The following is a 16,488-nucleotide window of genomic DNA, read 5'->3' on the forward strand; positions in this document are numbered from 1 at the left end:
ATATAAGTCTTTCATAGAATTGGTTTTACTGCATAGCCCCCCCCCTTCTTTTTCTGGCCTTTTTTGTACTATAAATGAGGACACCATGAAGACCTGACTTTATTTTTTTTTTTAAGATTTTATTTATTTGACAGACAGAGATCACAAGCAGGCAGAGAGAGAGGAGGAAGCAGGCTCCCTGCCAACCAGAGAGCCCAATGAGGGACTCGATCCCAGGACCCTGAGATTATGACCTGAGCCGAAGGCAGAGGCTTAACCCACTGAGCCACCCCAGGCGCCCTAGACCTGACTTTATCACCACCCCAACCTACTCCCTTTCACATCATCTTTTCAACAGGAAATATTTATTAGCCCCTGAATGTATCCAACATTTTTCTAAGTTCTGTCAATAGGAAGATACATTGGAGAAATTCTCTGTCCACAGATACTCCATGTTGAAATGGGGAAGGCAGAAGTATATAATTAGAATACAAAACACTTAAGGAAAAGTGGAAGTAAATTCCTGGTAATTGAAACTGCAACCAATTATACTTGCAAGAATGGAGGTGACGACAGAAAAAAAATCAATGATAATGATGTTCAAGTCTCATCTTTTTTTTTTTTTTTTTAAGATTTCACATATTTATTTGATAGAGAGAGACAGAGATAGAAAGCAGAAACAGAGAGAAAAAAGAGAAGCAGACTCCTCACTGAGCAGGGAGCCCCACAGAATGGGACTCAATGCCAGGACCCTGGGATCATGACCTGAGCTGAAGGCAGATGCTTAACAACTGAGCCACCCAGGTGCCTCACAAATCTCATCTTGAAAGAAGAGCTGAACTACCTGAAGTGGGCATGTATGTTAATTTAAGCTATTAAAAGGTGTCTGACATATTTATTCATTTCTGTAAGGTTGAGTTCTGTTGACAGAGATATTACTGTGTGTTGATCTGCCTTCAATAATAGTTATACAGGATGAAAAATATAGACAGTATATGCATATGCTAATTTTGGTCAATAGAGCAAACAGCTAGTGTAATTCTCAGTGCAATCATCTTATGTGAGACTGAAGATACCATTATAAATCAGACAATGATTAAAGCCCAGAATGGAAAATCACCAGAATCAGATGAGTTCATGTTTCCTAATTAGAAGAACCAATTTTTACCGTACTAGAGCTTTCTGTTTGAGAGAAGTGGATTTTAAATATCTGCACACCCTTTGTGAAAGGTGCAGAGAAAGGTCAGAGGTCCTAGCCATCCTCTGTGTTTGTTGTTTGGTAATGAGGCAAAGCATTCTTCATGATGCAGGACTTTTTTGGACCCATCTACCCTCTAATGGTTCATTGTCCATTTGCGATCATAAATCATATTCCGAACCTCTGATGAAAGACAGAAAAGCAAGGGAGTAAAAAAGAAAAGGGATAACATAAGAACTGAAAAGGGATGTATGCTAATTTGGTCCATTTAGAAAGAGCTGAGGTATACTCAGGGAGCCTGTATCTGACCCAGGCATCTGAGGGCTGGTTGTTGTTACCTTAGAACACGAGCCAACTCATTTATGAAATTTTCATTTTTATTATTTAATTTTTCCATTTTTTTTTCCTTGAAGTTCTTTCTTTTAAAAAAATGTGAAAGTTTTCAGCTAAATAAAAAGGGAAAGAGATTTATTTAGATTTGGTTCTATTGTGCTCTGGCCATGCCCTTTATTCCCTCCAAATGAAAGAGTATCACTTATAAAGGAAAGTGAAAAATGGTATCCTACCACTCTAAACTCTACAGTAACCAAGTATCATTCTAGACTGCAAAGATTGACAGGATCCTGTGCTCTCTGAAAAACATAATTGGGATGATCATGACTTCCAACAACTGTTTCCAATAGTGGCTATTAACTTCTGATAAAGTACATATCGTACGACTATAGATCAAAGAGAAAGTTACACTATTCTCACAAGACTCGCACACCACTGTGGAGCTTTAAGAAAAAAAAAAAAAATGGAGACATCTGGGAGGCTCAGTTGGTTGTAAGCACCTGTCTTCTGCTCAGGTCATGATCTCCCCTTGCTGGGATCAATGGAGTCCCACATCAGCTCCCCGCCCAGCAGGGAGCCCGCTTCTCCCTCTTCCTCTGCCTGCCGCTCCCACGGCTTGTGCTCTCCCTTTCATTTTCTCTGTCAAAAAAACAAATAAAAATCAAGAAAGAAAGAAAGTAAGCAAGCAAACAAGCGAGTGGGAGGGAGAGAGAAAAGAAAGATACAGTCACATACAACCCAGTTAATAACTATTGTGTGATGAAATGGATCAAAAACAAAACTGTTTTCATATGGGGGAAGACACAGGACAGCATTCCTTTTAGTAGGAGCTCATCTAATGTAGAAAAGACTACCTTTTTATTTTAATGGATTCTTTTCATTTCTCTTGATTTAATATCAAAGGAGTCTTCTGGTGTATCGTCCAGTTCACTGATATGCTCCTGAATCGCTGTGACTACTTCAGTGGGGATAAACCTTAGGCCACTGACATCACCGAACACCTGAAAAGTGGTAATAAAATGGCACATGTTAACCTACCATATTTCAAAGAAATATTTAGATGCAATGAACAAATGCTGTGATTTTTTCCTTACCTCCTCCCCTCAAGATCACAGCTTGGAAATTCCCCGAAATTCTATATTGTTAACCTAACTCCACAGTTTAACAGAGGATTACAATTTAGGTTTTATGGTTCGGTTTCACTTCTGACTTTAGCAGGCATTGTATAACACTCCAAAAAATATACATTAAAGTCTGCATAGCATTTACTAATATAGAACACGGGGTCATAATCAGCAATTAAAATACACTTGGAAAGTGAATTGTCCTAATTCTATGGAAACCAAAAATGTCAAAATCAAATACAAGATTGGGATTTTCTTTTCTTTTCTTTTTTTTTTTTTCTTTTTGGCCTTTCTCTTTTTCTTTCTTTCTTTCATTCTTTCTTTCTTTTTTTTTTCCTTTAATAACTATTGTGTGATGAAATGGATCAAAAACAAAACTGTTTTCATATGGGGGAAGACACAGGACAGCATTCCTTTTGGTAGGAACTCATTGTCCCTAGAGAAACTTTCTGTATATACAAGGCTAATTATCTTTGAACACAACTAGCAAGCATGCCAACATTGTGTTTCACTTGTCACACACAGTTTGGGTTTATTCCTGGGTTGTTTATAATACTCATCAATTTCACTGACTTCATATGTCTCTCCTACATCTTGAAGGTATCTAGCATTTCCAAGCATTCTGCTGAATGACTGTTTTCCCTAGAACTTATGGCCCTTGAGCTGAAGGCTGTCCTGGTTAAAAAGGCAGGGAGGCACATCTAGATCCACTTTGGCTGAATGAATGCATTTCTCTGGATAGCAAAGAGGACATTTGCTTATTTGACAAGTTCCTCCTTTGGTTACAGGAGCTTTTTTTTTCTTTTCTTTTCTTTTTCGTTCTAGAACTACTAGAAAGTAGTTCCACCTCCTAATGGGGCTAGAAATCATATAGTAAGCTAATCAGAAAGCCTTTTTCCAGAAATGGACAAATGGAAGAAAAATTTCCTTCCAAGATAACAAGTACTTGGAATGATAAAAATCTTGAGCTATGCTACTACCATCTGAAAAAGACAATATCAAGAATGAAGCGAACATAGATGAAAATAAGGGAAAGAGAGAAGAGAGACATTTAATAACATCATTTCAACTCCTGAATTCAGCCGTCCCATTAGAATATCTACTGTAATTCCCATTTAAGTGACTTAATAAATACCTTTTGTGATTAAGCAGAAATAATTAGATGTTTGACATATACAACTACATCAGTTAAGAAAAATAGATATCTTTGAACACCTTGATTTTTTCTGTCTTGTTGAATCTTTCTTACAGACCTTCTGAGAGTCTACTTTCCCTAAAATTTTGTGGTCCTTTCCCAGTATTTGCTTCTTTGTCACGCTTCCTTACCATCTCATATATTTATTCTTTATTATATATCTTTCTTTGTACTTTTTTATATATGATCTTTAAAAACCTGAATTTCCTGGGAAATAATTTGTGACATAACAGCACCTATTAGATGACATATTTTCTTTCTTTTCAAAACTATCTAAATATATAAGTCAGATTCACTATGTGAGAGCTTTTTCCATGTCTCTTGAGATATTTTCCCTTTTAGATCTTCCATACTGTGGATCATGCCTGTTGTTTCTCAGAACTTCTGAAATGTTCATTCTTAATATAAATTGGGTGGCACTCAGCCTCTACCTGAATTAGGAATAACAGAACAACAAAGTCACTTTCCCTTAAGTTTCCAGTCATTTACAAAGAAAATTTACATTTTCTTTGTGGCTGAGAATTAGATTCAGAGAAATAACCTCAATGATCACTTTGTCTTCTAAGAGATGAATTATTGGGACTTCTCCTTACTCAGTAGTATATCTCCATTCACAAGAATTCCACAAAGCCTATCATAGATATGGTAAGGAAGATGAAGAATGATAAATCAGATATGGCATTTCAGATAGATTTTGATTTAATTTATCCCCTTACCACAAAACCCATGTAGGCATAGCACTAATTCACTGACCACAGCTACACAACAATATTGGAAGGCTTAGTTACACCCGTTATGGTTCTGTGATGAAGTAGAATTTTCTTTTTTTTCTCAGTGGAATTCAGATTGCTATACCTAAAGCACAGCAATCTGAACTAGGGGTAAAGAGTCTATTAAAATTCTATTACAACCATAGACTTCAAAAATAGGACCAGAAATAATATGACACTCTATCTAAGTAATGGATTGAATCAACCTTGTTTTAGAGAAAGGCTATGTTGCATTTTAAAGAAGTAGAGTGTTGATGTGAATTTCCCCAAGCAGTTAAATAAGGGCTGACAGTGGGATTAATCTGTGGGACTTAGTGACGATGGGGCACTGGTCTTGGTGACCCTGTGGGTCATCACAGTTGTGAAAATTGCAAGCCAAAGCAAACAGTCCTTTTATTTTTGCAAAAGTATCCTTTACTTGTTGTAAAATAGTTGATGTTCTTAGATTAAATATCTGAATATTGCTTCTGAAGGAGCAGGTGTCAGCTTAAATCTAAAGTCTACTTTGTTTACTGGCTGTATTTTATATCCTTTAGAAAATGACACAAAATGGCAATAAAATCATTGTAAGTATTCTACAGGGGAATATAAATGCCCTTTGGTTACAGTGTACATACCTTTATACATAATTCCAGTTTATTTTCCCTGGAATTATGTTAAATATGTAAAAAGCCTTTTTTCATAAAGGTAAAAATGCTAGATATTTCCAAGTTGTAATTTAGCATTAGTGTCAAAATTGCTTCAGAAAATAAGCTACTGTTACTGTTTCATTTCTTTTAAGTGTCATTCAGCATACTATATGTGATTTTGCACATAAATAAGCTTATATGATTTGATATCAGTGTTTGGAAAATGTGGGATTAAAAATAATTTATTGGGTACAAATATATAAAAATAACTGACACTATGAACTGGTTTTTTACATTGTTTTAGCATATTACCATTAAATAATTGCTTCAGGGAATTACAGGAGAATTTGTTCCATGAACCATATAGAAGAAACCATAATACTTCTATATCCATGCATTCTTAGAGGTAAAGAATCAGCACATTTGAAGATAGTTCTTAGGCTAAAGGATACAGTTACAAAATGCACCAAAATATTTTCATTATATTTCTGCATATAGATATAAGTAAAAATAATTATGTTGACTTTTTTCATGAGTAAATTATCTTGGACTTTTAGGAAATGAGTATTAGCCTTATCAAATGGAGTCAAGATAAAAATCACTGATTAGTAGTATCATGGCATAGTCTGAAAATGCTTCTCTGAAGCACTGACTTTTTGTTTGCATGGATTTAAAACATATTTTTTATACAAAAATTCAAAATTTTCCAAATTTACTGTAATTTAAGACTAATAAATACAGAGAAACATGATTTTTCACATTTTTCACATTTTCCATTTCACCCTTCAAGATCTGGTTTCTAAAATCCAATGGAATAAGGGAGAAAAATATTCAGAAGTAAAAGTAAATAAATTTTTATTAAAGGTAAAATATTCCATCTTTATCAACTATGCAATAAAGATTTAATTCTTCCCTCCTATAATGCTTGTGCTAGACATTTAAGCAATACATTTAGTTACTATGTTAAAGCTTATTTTTAACAATGCTTTTTTATACTTAATATATGTTTTAAAACATTTCCTAAGACTTAAAATCCTGGGAAGTAGTTTTCTCTGATATGTCAGACTTGTATGTATTATTTCTGATAGATGTTTGAATGTAATAATATAATAAATCTTTTCTACAGCTTTCATAAGGTCTAATTGTTTGAAGACTCAAAGAAAATCTAAAATGCTGAAAATAATTTTATGTGTGTTTTCAAAAATAGTATCTGATCGCTTCTCGGCCTTTTGGCTAAGATCAAGTGCAAAAATAGTATCTGATCATTCTTTTTCTTATATACACAAATAAAAAACATGAGGTCTATATAAACCAGAGATTGTTAGTGCATGATTGTCTCAAATTATTTATCAGTATAAATAAGGTACAGGTAAATTTAATATTTTATAAGATAGGGCAAGTGTGGTGCCTTCAGAAGAGACCTATAGATTCTCTAAAATGTCTCTAAATGCTATACAATATACAATCAATATACAATAAATAGAACCAAAATAATTCTTCATGATTTTCTACAGAAACCAAACATAGTTATACTAACATTAGTCACTAAAAGTTAACATTCGACCTTATCATTGAAATAGTTTCTTATAAGTTTCTTACATATTCCTGAAAATGTAGCTGAAATCTGGTCTATTTATCTAATAATTATAGGATGCTAATTTTAAAAAATTGTTATTTTCCCTCTTACAGTTTATATATATGCATATATATGTATGTATACATATATTTATATATATATACACATACATTATATATGATATAATAATGTACATACAGGTATTTTTATATGATAAATTAAACTTGAGAGAAGAATTGTCTAGCTTAGTTTTGTGAAAAGCAAAACATCTCATAGCAAGTTATACTGACCTAATTATTATGGACAAATAAAATCATTTATTTTGACACATACATATGGGAATAATAATTTTGTCACATAATTTTTCAAGTAACATAATTCATATATAGAATTTTATGAATTTATATGAATTTTTTAATTTATATGAATTATATGAATTTTAAATATATACTTAAAAGATCAGTAAATGTGCCCATGTAAGACTTCTGTGGTCGTAGGACAGGAAAATGTCTTATAAGTGACATTATATTCTAATACTAGTCTGATCATTGAGTTCCTCTTTGCTCTTGTATTCTGATTCTTTTTTAAAATATTTCTTATAATAGGGCCTAAGTTTTAGATAGACAAAATGATGACCCTCTACAGTTTATTAGCCAATCATTCGTAGCAAAAGAAAAAGGCAAAATAGTATCAAGACCCTGTTTTTTAAAAAAATTAAAAGAAGTGGTAACTGTTAAGTTTGAATTTGAACACCAGAAATAAAAGACATTAATGCACTTGAAATTTTTAACAATATTTTATGCAAAGCCATAACTGTTGCTATTACTATTCATTTTAATGTATATTTCCAATATTGTCACATAAGTAAATGTGTCCAAACGACTCACTGCATCTTTTTACCTACGTGTTGTGCTAGAAATGTAAAGTGGTCCAAATTTAAGGAATAAAAATGTGACTTTCTCCCATTCACTTGAGTACATTAATTTTAGTATCTTCTTTAGGCAAATCCATACAATGAAAAAAACACACGAATGTTTTTTTTCTTTCCCATATGCAATGTCTTTCAACAAAAGAAAAGCTTGGATGGAAGAAATTCTCCCATGAAAATGAAAGCTATCATCAGCAATTTACACATTTCATGAATATATTCCAGAGAGCCCCAATTTCCTTTACTGTCCTCTTGATTTCTCTTCCACATCAGTGCATACATTTCTCTCTCTCACACACACTGCCGATTGGTCATTGTAGTAGATGAATGGGGGGATTTCGAAATTCACGGAAGAGTTTTCCAGAAAGGTACGAAAATATAAGAGTTAAAACTGAAAAGTCTCTGTCATTTGTCTGATGTTCCCCTGCAACTCACTGACTCATGGACCAAATGTAGTTTCCCCCCAACTCGGATTATTCCAAGCATCTTGTAGATTGGCAGGGGACATTTCAGCTTCATCTGCTGTCTTCTCACTGAGAACAAAAAGGTGAGGTCCACTCTCTTGACACCTGCTCTTTGCACTGTGTGGTCACTCAATTCTGCGAGTGGAAGAAAAGCCCAGAGCCAAGTAAAACCCACCTAATAACAAAATTGTGTTTCCATTTTTCTTTTTTGCCTTTCTTCTCCCGCTGCTTTCTATCAGCAGAGCACTTAACAATCACTAATTGGTTAATGTGTTATTTAGGCAAGTATTAATATTCTCATTTTGCAGACAAGGAATGAGGCTTCCTGCTGTGTATCTCCTGGCCCTGGGTAAGGAGCTCTTCAGACGGGAGATTCAAAGTAGGTGAGCCCGTCCTCTGGAGGCCCAGAGACTTGCCTGGAGCCGCTCATCTGGGTCTCAAAGAGCCTCTGTGAGATCGCTGAGTTCCTGACTCCCACTTCTCTGCTCAGACCACCGGGCGACACTGCCTCTAATGACAAAAAAAAACCTTTTCCCATTCCACCCCAACCAATGCTCCAAGGACTTTCTTAATTGCGACAGATACCCTGGGATTGGTAAGCTTATTTGTGACTTGATGAATCTGCTCTAGTCTTGCCTGGGTTTCTAGGTTTTGTAGCACTAAAAACTTTAAAGTAACTTTACTCAGAAAACACACACATGCACATGAGCACACACACACACACACACACGATATCCTGCCTACCTATGGAGCAGAGATGAAGCATTGCTCTCTGAGCGTCCATGGCAACACTGAGCTCAGATGGGGCTGATAAAAATAGAATTAATGAAAGGAGCTCATGGCCAGACAGACCAATGATGATCTCGACAAGGATGGATTCCTTTATGATTTTATTTATTTATTTATTTGAGACAGAGAGAGAGAGAGTGTGTGCAAGAGAAAGCACAAGTGGAAGGAAGGAGCAGGCTCCCCCTGAGCAGGGAACCCAAAGCAGGGCTCGATCCCAGGACTCTGGGATCATGACCTGAGCCAAAGTTAGATGCTTAATCGACTGAGCCAACCCAGTGCCCCAGGACCTTACATTTTAAAGCAAAATATGCAGAACACAGTAAAGGCTAGGTCATCAAGGGTGACAGCCCTGGATGGAAAAAAAAAAAAAAAGCAAACACAAATCAATAGGAAAGATCCTTTTTGCTATGACTTCTGTATCAGACTCACAAAAATCTGACCTCTTCAGAGTAGAACTCGTTCTGTTCCAAAAACATGACTTTCCATAAAAATAAAACCTTGAAGATAATTTGTTCATACCCAAATCGGTAGGGTTTTATTGAGACCAAAAAAAGGTTAATATATGACCTATATTTCATACCAGGATAAGGAGAGACTTCAAGATCACTCTTGTCACAGGTTAGAGCTGTGTTAAATGCAAAAGGAATTTAGATAACTGGATATCCTATTTAAAAATGACCATAAAACCTTTGAAAGTAGTGTTCAGGCTATAAGACTGTAGCAAAATTTCATCCATTTTTATTTTATGGGTTTTGCCACATCTACTTTGTGAATAAATTAAGCTTGGACACAGCAACCTATTTCTTCCTATGTTAGAATATCCATTCAAAATGTGGCTTGGATCTCACAGGTGTCTCTAAGTGGGTCTAAGTGATTTCCTAAGTTTAAGTTCCCTCAATTCACATAATGTGATACATTTCATGTCTGTTTCCCTGGTCAGTGTGCCATGAAATCACTTAACAGCAGCACAATATTAATTGTGAGAAATCTCCATCCTTAATCGAAAGGATATCACGGTGCCAGATTACCAACCACATAGAACAATTTGGCACCCAGAAAGTCAATGCAATTTAACAGATTCCCTACAGCATCAATAACGTACTTAGCACAGAGAGAGTGAGCTCCAGGGTAGAAGTTAACTTTAATCCAAGTAGGAGACTATTTATAAACCATAATTTTAAAAGTCAAAAAGATTTATCTTTCATCTGGAAAGTATAATCCACCTAGTTGTTGATATTTGAAATTTCTTGTCAATGCATGCATCTTTGGGGAAGAAATACACTAATTTCACTTCTCACTGAGGTTGCAGAGGACAAGACCAGCCTCGAATACCCTTCCGTTTCAGGCTTTATAGTTCAAAAGGTCAGTAACACACCTGGAAGTACCTGGTAAGGGTTCGGAGAGATAGAGAAGAGACTAGGATGCTTGTTGAGTAACCAGACGTGAGGCTGAAAGAACAAGTGTCTAATCTTCAAGTTGCTCTAGAACTTGTTCCTAGGAGACCTGTCCTCTAGGAGATAAAACTTCATACCTTTAGAGAGGCTAGATAAAATGTCATACTGAAGATCAGTGTTAGAGAAGGTGCAAGGGGTAGGTCTGTTTGAAATGGGTTACACAGATTTCATGGAGCAAAAAGCATGTAACGTAAAGCATGAAGAAATCAGTCAGTATGTCTAGACTGCAGACCCACGGGTAAGCAGGATGTCGTGCAGGCATGTGCAGGAGTCTGCAAAAAGGGGGAAAGCTGGTTTAGAATTTGCTAGAATCTCTACTGGGCACAGGTTCAGAAGTGCTGAGGGCCACTTCCATTATTATATTATTACCATCACTAAGCCTGAGGTGGTGAAAACATAGACAGAGGGTCAGAGGGGCCCATGAGCCTGATTGCCTCATCATTAAATCCTCCCAGAAGTGATTTTATTTTTTAGCCTAATGTTACTATTAGTACTTGGAAAAAAAAGATGCTTACAAGTTGAATGAATTTAATGTTGCATAATCCATAATGCTTTGTCATCTTTATTGCACCTTTTTTTTTTTATAAAAAGAACTAAAAGTACTTTGCAGATGTGATCCCATTAATCTGCCCCAAATCTCTATGAGGCAGGTGGTTTAAGTCTCCATAACCCAGTTTTACAGATAAGAATGTCGGCAGAAAGCATGGGAAGTGAGTAAGGCAAGGTTCTGGAGCAAATGCAGAAGTGAATGAATCCGAGGGCCCTGGGGATCTCTCTGCTCCTGGGAACGGGCCACCTCATGCCAGGGCTTCCTGCTCAGAGGTGAAGGTCAGCAAACTGCCGTAAGATGTTTTGTAGCAGAAGCAGAGACATCCTCAGTGTCCTGGCTTCTTCAGGTCTACCATTGCATGGTGCATACACATATATAAGCACAGGGCTATGCAAATTAAAAACAAAAATAAAAAACAAACAACAACAACAACAACAAAATTAAGCTGACAGTTTTGTTCCTTAAGGTGATTCCTAAAGCAAAGGTTTCAGAAACCTAAAAAGGATCATGTGCCAAAGTACATATAGCAGCCCTTGACCCAAACCCTCAAAGAATTCAATCAGATACAGTCAAAATCTCCCCACCTGTTGCTTTACTGCAGTATACACAGCTCTGTCACTTTCACCCCTCAGTAAGGGAGCGAGGAGGTCAAGTGATGGAGAATCTTGCCTGGCCCCTCTGTGCTTTTCCCAGTAGAGTGTCTCTGTGAGTCGCTCCAGTACTCAAATGCTGTCAGGGGATTGGGATTATAGAAAGGAAAAACTCCCTAGAAGCAACCCTGATCTCTAAGCCACTTGAAATTTCCTCAAGGTTCTATTCAAGGCAATTGTAAGAGGACAGACTTTTATGAACATTATAACAAAAATACAATGGTAAGAGTCCATAGGGAAAGCGTGAAGTATTCTGCAGATTCTTACCAATTAATATTGTGCCACTGTTAAGTATTTCATGCCAACATGACCAGGGAAGCCGACATGAAATGTATCTAAACTTTGCTCCTCCTCTACACTTTATTTCCACCATCGAATGGGAAATAACATTCTTTCAGACTTCAGAATTCAACAACACTGGTGCAAATAGGACCAACCCTCGGGTTTCACCATGCCATGAAATGTGGATTTTAAGAATACAGTGCAATGTGAGAGATTCCTTTTCTTTTTTTTTTTTTTTTTTAAGATTTTATTTATTTATTTGACAGACGGAGAGATGGAGATCACAAGTAGGCAGAGAAACAGGCAGAGAGAGAGGAGGAAGCAGGCTCCCCGACGAGCAGATAGTCCGATTCGGGGCTCAATCCCAGAATCCTGGGAGGATCATGACCTGAGCCAAAGGCAGAGGCTTTAACCCACTGAGCCACCCAGGCATCCCGAGAGATTCCTTTTTAAACTAAACTCAGCTCACCTGAGGACTCTGACTTTTTAAGGGAAATCAAGGCCTGAAGACGGTGGCTAAGGGCTCCTTTAACATTTTAAAAGATTTAGGGATGGGGACTTTATTTTTTTAAGATTTTTCTCATAGAAAAAATATGAAACGGCCACCAGCTCATTCATTTTGTGTGAGATCATTTAAGCAAGGGACTGTATATTTTCCTGAGGCATTGAAGTATGCCCATGGACCCTGAGAACCCTTCTTCATCAATCTACGGGTATTTACAAGTGCTACCTGAATCAAAGTTCTCATGGGCTGAATCCTGAATTATTTCACTTGATTTGTTTCCTGTCTCTCTTCCTCAAATATATCTGCAGAAAATTATTTCTTACATAATACTTTTATTTCTTTAGAAAACACTAAAACATATCTTCAAGGCTATTATAGTATTTGAAACATTAACTATATGATATGCTTGCAAAGGAATTTTGAAGCCTTTGAAATCAAGTATAAACACACACACACACAAACATATACATTCATGCACTACAACATACACAGAACTTGCATTAAAATCTTTTCATATGAACGTACCTCAACAATGGCGCCATTAGGGAGTCGGAGAAAATGGCGGTATAGCTCTTGGAACCCACTGGGATAAACGGTGTATATAGATACACGAGAAGTAATATCCCCTGGACCAAGTGCAGACACAGAAATTTCATTTTGCTGTTGGAGGTCACAGCTGGCGATTCTGGACTTGACGCCATGGTTTTTCCAGATATAATCATACACTGCCACCTAGTGAGACACAAGCCCCCCCACCCCCGCCACAAGCCCCCCAGCCCCAGAAAAGAAGAGAAAAAAAAAATTAATTAACTTCTGGTAAGAGCATAACCAGTTTTAAATGATTTTACAATAAATCTGGAAGTCGCTGCTATCTGCAATGCCTGCACTCCATTCCACGCATATTTTTATGACATATATCTAAGTGGTGAAGATAGACAAATCCCCCGTGTGTGATCCATAAAGTTAATTCTACACAGATGAAGCTGTAATTGGCTCCCGTATTAGCCCAAAGTAGGAAGATCAAGCAGGATGTGACAATGACAATGTTGATTTAAAAAAAAAAAAATGCTTACGAATGGTGTTATGAACGGGTGTTTGTGTTTTCTCATCCAAAAGACATTCCTGCTCGTTTTTTCCTTGTTCTCACTGTGCTAAGTGCTAAGTCTCCGGCATCATCGAGACAGTGACGAGATAAATTAAAGATACATTTTGCTGACGTGCACAGGGCAGGATATTTGCATACTTTATACATTTACCTACTATTCTTCCTTCGTAATGTCCCCGACTCTTATACCTACGAGACTTTATTTCTAGTAGGATTTCTCAGGTAACAATTCCATTTTCTGAGACAACATACCTGTGGGGTCTTAATTAATATTAACTGAATTATGAATGAGTGGAAAAGACACTGTTTCATTGCTTGTTTAAAATATTAGTAGGGCACGGGTGCCTGGGTGACTCAGTCAGTTAAGTCTCTGCCTTTGGGCTCAGGTCATAACCCCAGAGCCCTGGGATTAAACCCCACAAAGGGGTGGGGTGAGGGGGGGGGGTCCTTGCTCAGCAGGGAGTCTGCTTCTCCCTCTCCCTTTTCTCCTGCTGCCCCTCACTCATCCTTTCTCTCTCTCACTCACTCTCTCAAATAAATAAATAAAATCTCCAAAAAGTAAAATACTAGTGATGAAGATCAGACTATAACACTCTAAGATTTGTTTGTGGCCAATAAAGTTTCTGGTCTCCTGATACCTTTGTTCACGTTGCCTACAACCACTGAGTTACATAGATGCTTTCTATAATTTCCAATTTCCATATCTGCAGATGCCAGTAGTTTCAGGATCAGAGAGAGGAAAGGAGTCAATGGATTTCTTTCCTCACTGGCTTTTTCTGAGGCAGAAAACGCTTATCTGTTGTTACAGACAGTCCAGACCAAACATGGGCTCCAAAGTTAACTCCTCCTAAGATGATTTACAAATATTTTAAACCCTCAGAAAGACAGAAAGATTTTAAAAATATGAAAGAAAGTTCTGGCCAATTGCTGGTTACTTCAAGTCCGTAATTGACAATAAACTCCCAAGATTCCAGCTAGTAATTTTTTTTTCTTTGATAAGATTGGAATCTGGATGAACAGGTAAAGAAGAGGTAAACGTCTTGAAATGGCTTGCATGAGAGGAAAGATCAAGGTCTATTATAATTAAAAACAGAAGTTTCCTGAGGATCCATTCTATTTTAGGTTTCTGAGGAAATCGAAACACGCTTGCAGGAATTCACAGTAAGCATACAGTTCATGGAAAACTCCTCTTTGGTGAGTGAGTCCACAGAAGGGATCTTCCTAAGGAGATGAGCTTTGAGTTGGGTCTCAAGGCCTTCACAGGATTGCAGTGGAGATGAAAAATGCCAAAGATGTTTCTGGCAAAGGAGCAGGAATCCTAACAGCACTGATATGCAAATGCAGCTGGGATTCCGGAGCCCGGGAATGGTCCAGTGGACTGCATTGTAGCAGGGACCTGAAGACCCGGATGCAAGGCTGGAAACATCATTCGGGATTGCAAAACTGTCACCTTCTGGGCTAAGCTATTTTGAGCATAATTTGCAAAGGGGGAGTGGTGTGGTTTGAGCAGAGGAGAGGATTGATTTGTATTTTAGAGTAAGAGGGCTGGAAGCAAGGTGGAGGGTAGACCAGAAGGATGAGAGCTTGGAGCTCATCCTGCCCAAGACAGATGAGGAGGCCTGGTGCTTGGGCTGTGGCAGTTAGGTTGGAGACAGAGTGCATGATTTCTTTTCCTGAAGTAGATTCATCAGAGTTTGGTCACCAGGTCGTTATGAGCTGTGGCCAAAAGAAACACCTCAAAGGTCACAACAAGGGCGAGACCCCACAGACCCATGAGTCCATAGAAATGTGCTGTAGAGAGGGAGCAGGCAGTGCACGTTTGAGGAGGGACAATCATTCATTGAACATACATGAAGGAGAAATTCATTAAACTATGGCATAACTGTGGCAGCAACTGTGCAACTATAAATCAATGTATATAACTAATTCTGGTAAGGATGTGAAGCAACACCACACATCGCCAGGTAATATCAGGCGATGAGTGATGACAGGCTGCTCTTCAGGCCCCTCCAGAAGTCTGTGTGGGATCAGAACCAAGGCCTCGTAGCTCTCCACCCCGTGCACACAGCTCCAGGCCAGGTATTACATGTCTCTCCTTCTCTTCGTTAAAGGCAGCCCATTCACCGATGTTTCCCAACCTCTGGATGTAGAAGATTAAGCTTCAGGAAAAGCAGAATAAAATAAATGGGATGGGAACAAGCTTGCCATGTCCCAGAGACCCACCTGTCTCTGCTCATTGCACGAAGTACTGGTGAAAAGGGAGTTAGGTTGGAGCCCTGATAGATCAGAGCCTCTCCATCTGAGAAATGCAGTGAAACCCCCCTGTGTTGCTCCCCTAGACACCGTGGGTCTGTTGAAATGTCTGTGAAGATGTGCACAATTGTCTGAAAAGCAGCAACTCAGCCTTCAGAAGTTAACACATTTCGAAAGGTAAGTGACCTTGACATTGTGGGCAGTAAAATGTGCAGAGTAGATTTTTTAAATAATTTTTACCCAGTTAGATATGCACTTCCTTCTTCCTCTCCTTTTTAACCATCTCTAGCCCTAGGGAAGAGAGCATGACTTGCCTTCTGCCCAGAGACATCTTTCATCTAACTGTCTAGGAAGAAAGGGAGAGGTAGACTTGAAAGGAAGTCAGCAGTATTTAGTGGCAGGTCTTAATGTGGGCAATTCACACACACACACACACACACACACACACACAGAGAGTATATGTATATTTTAATTTAAAGTTGCCAGTCTGCCAGGTTGGTATATTATTCTCATTTTATAGATTAGGAAACTGAAGCTCAGAAATGTGAAACAACTTGTCCAGACAACAGTTATGTGGTCATATTTACTAAGAGATAATTCTTATTCCATCGCCTCAGAGATCCCTACACTCCTGGCCTCTCTCCACAACTTTACACATTGTCCTCTCTGATGAATGCAGAACAAGAAATCCGAGAAGCCTCCTT

General features: G+C 37.7%; 1 protein-coding gene across 1 annotated transcript in view; it reads right to left on the reverse strand.

The window, feature by feature from the left end:
- Positions 1-2,373: 2,373 nt before the first annotated feature.
- The window catches only part of LOC122908058, a 354,429-nt gene continuing 340,314 nt past the window's right edge, over positions 2,374-16,488 (reverse strand). Inside the window, 2 exon segments of the mRNA XM_044250725.1 lie at positions 2,374-2,511; positions 12,952-13,158. Of these exon segments, the coding sequence (XP_044106660.1) occupies positions 2,374-2,511; positions 12,952-13,158 (345 nt within the window).

Source organism: Neovison vison, chromosome 1 (genome assembly GCF_020171115.1).
Source record: "Neovison vison isolate M4711 chromosome 1, ASM_NN_V1, whole genome shotgun sequence".
NCBI lineage: Eukaryota > Metazoa > Chordata > Mammalia > Carnivora > Mustelidae > Neogale > Neogale vison.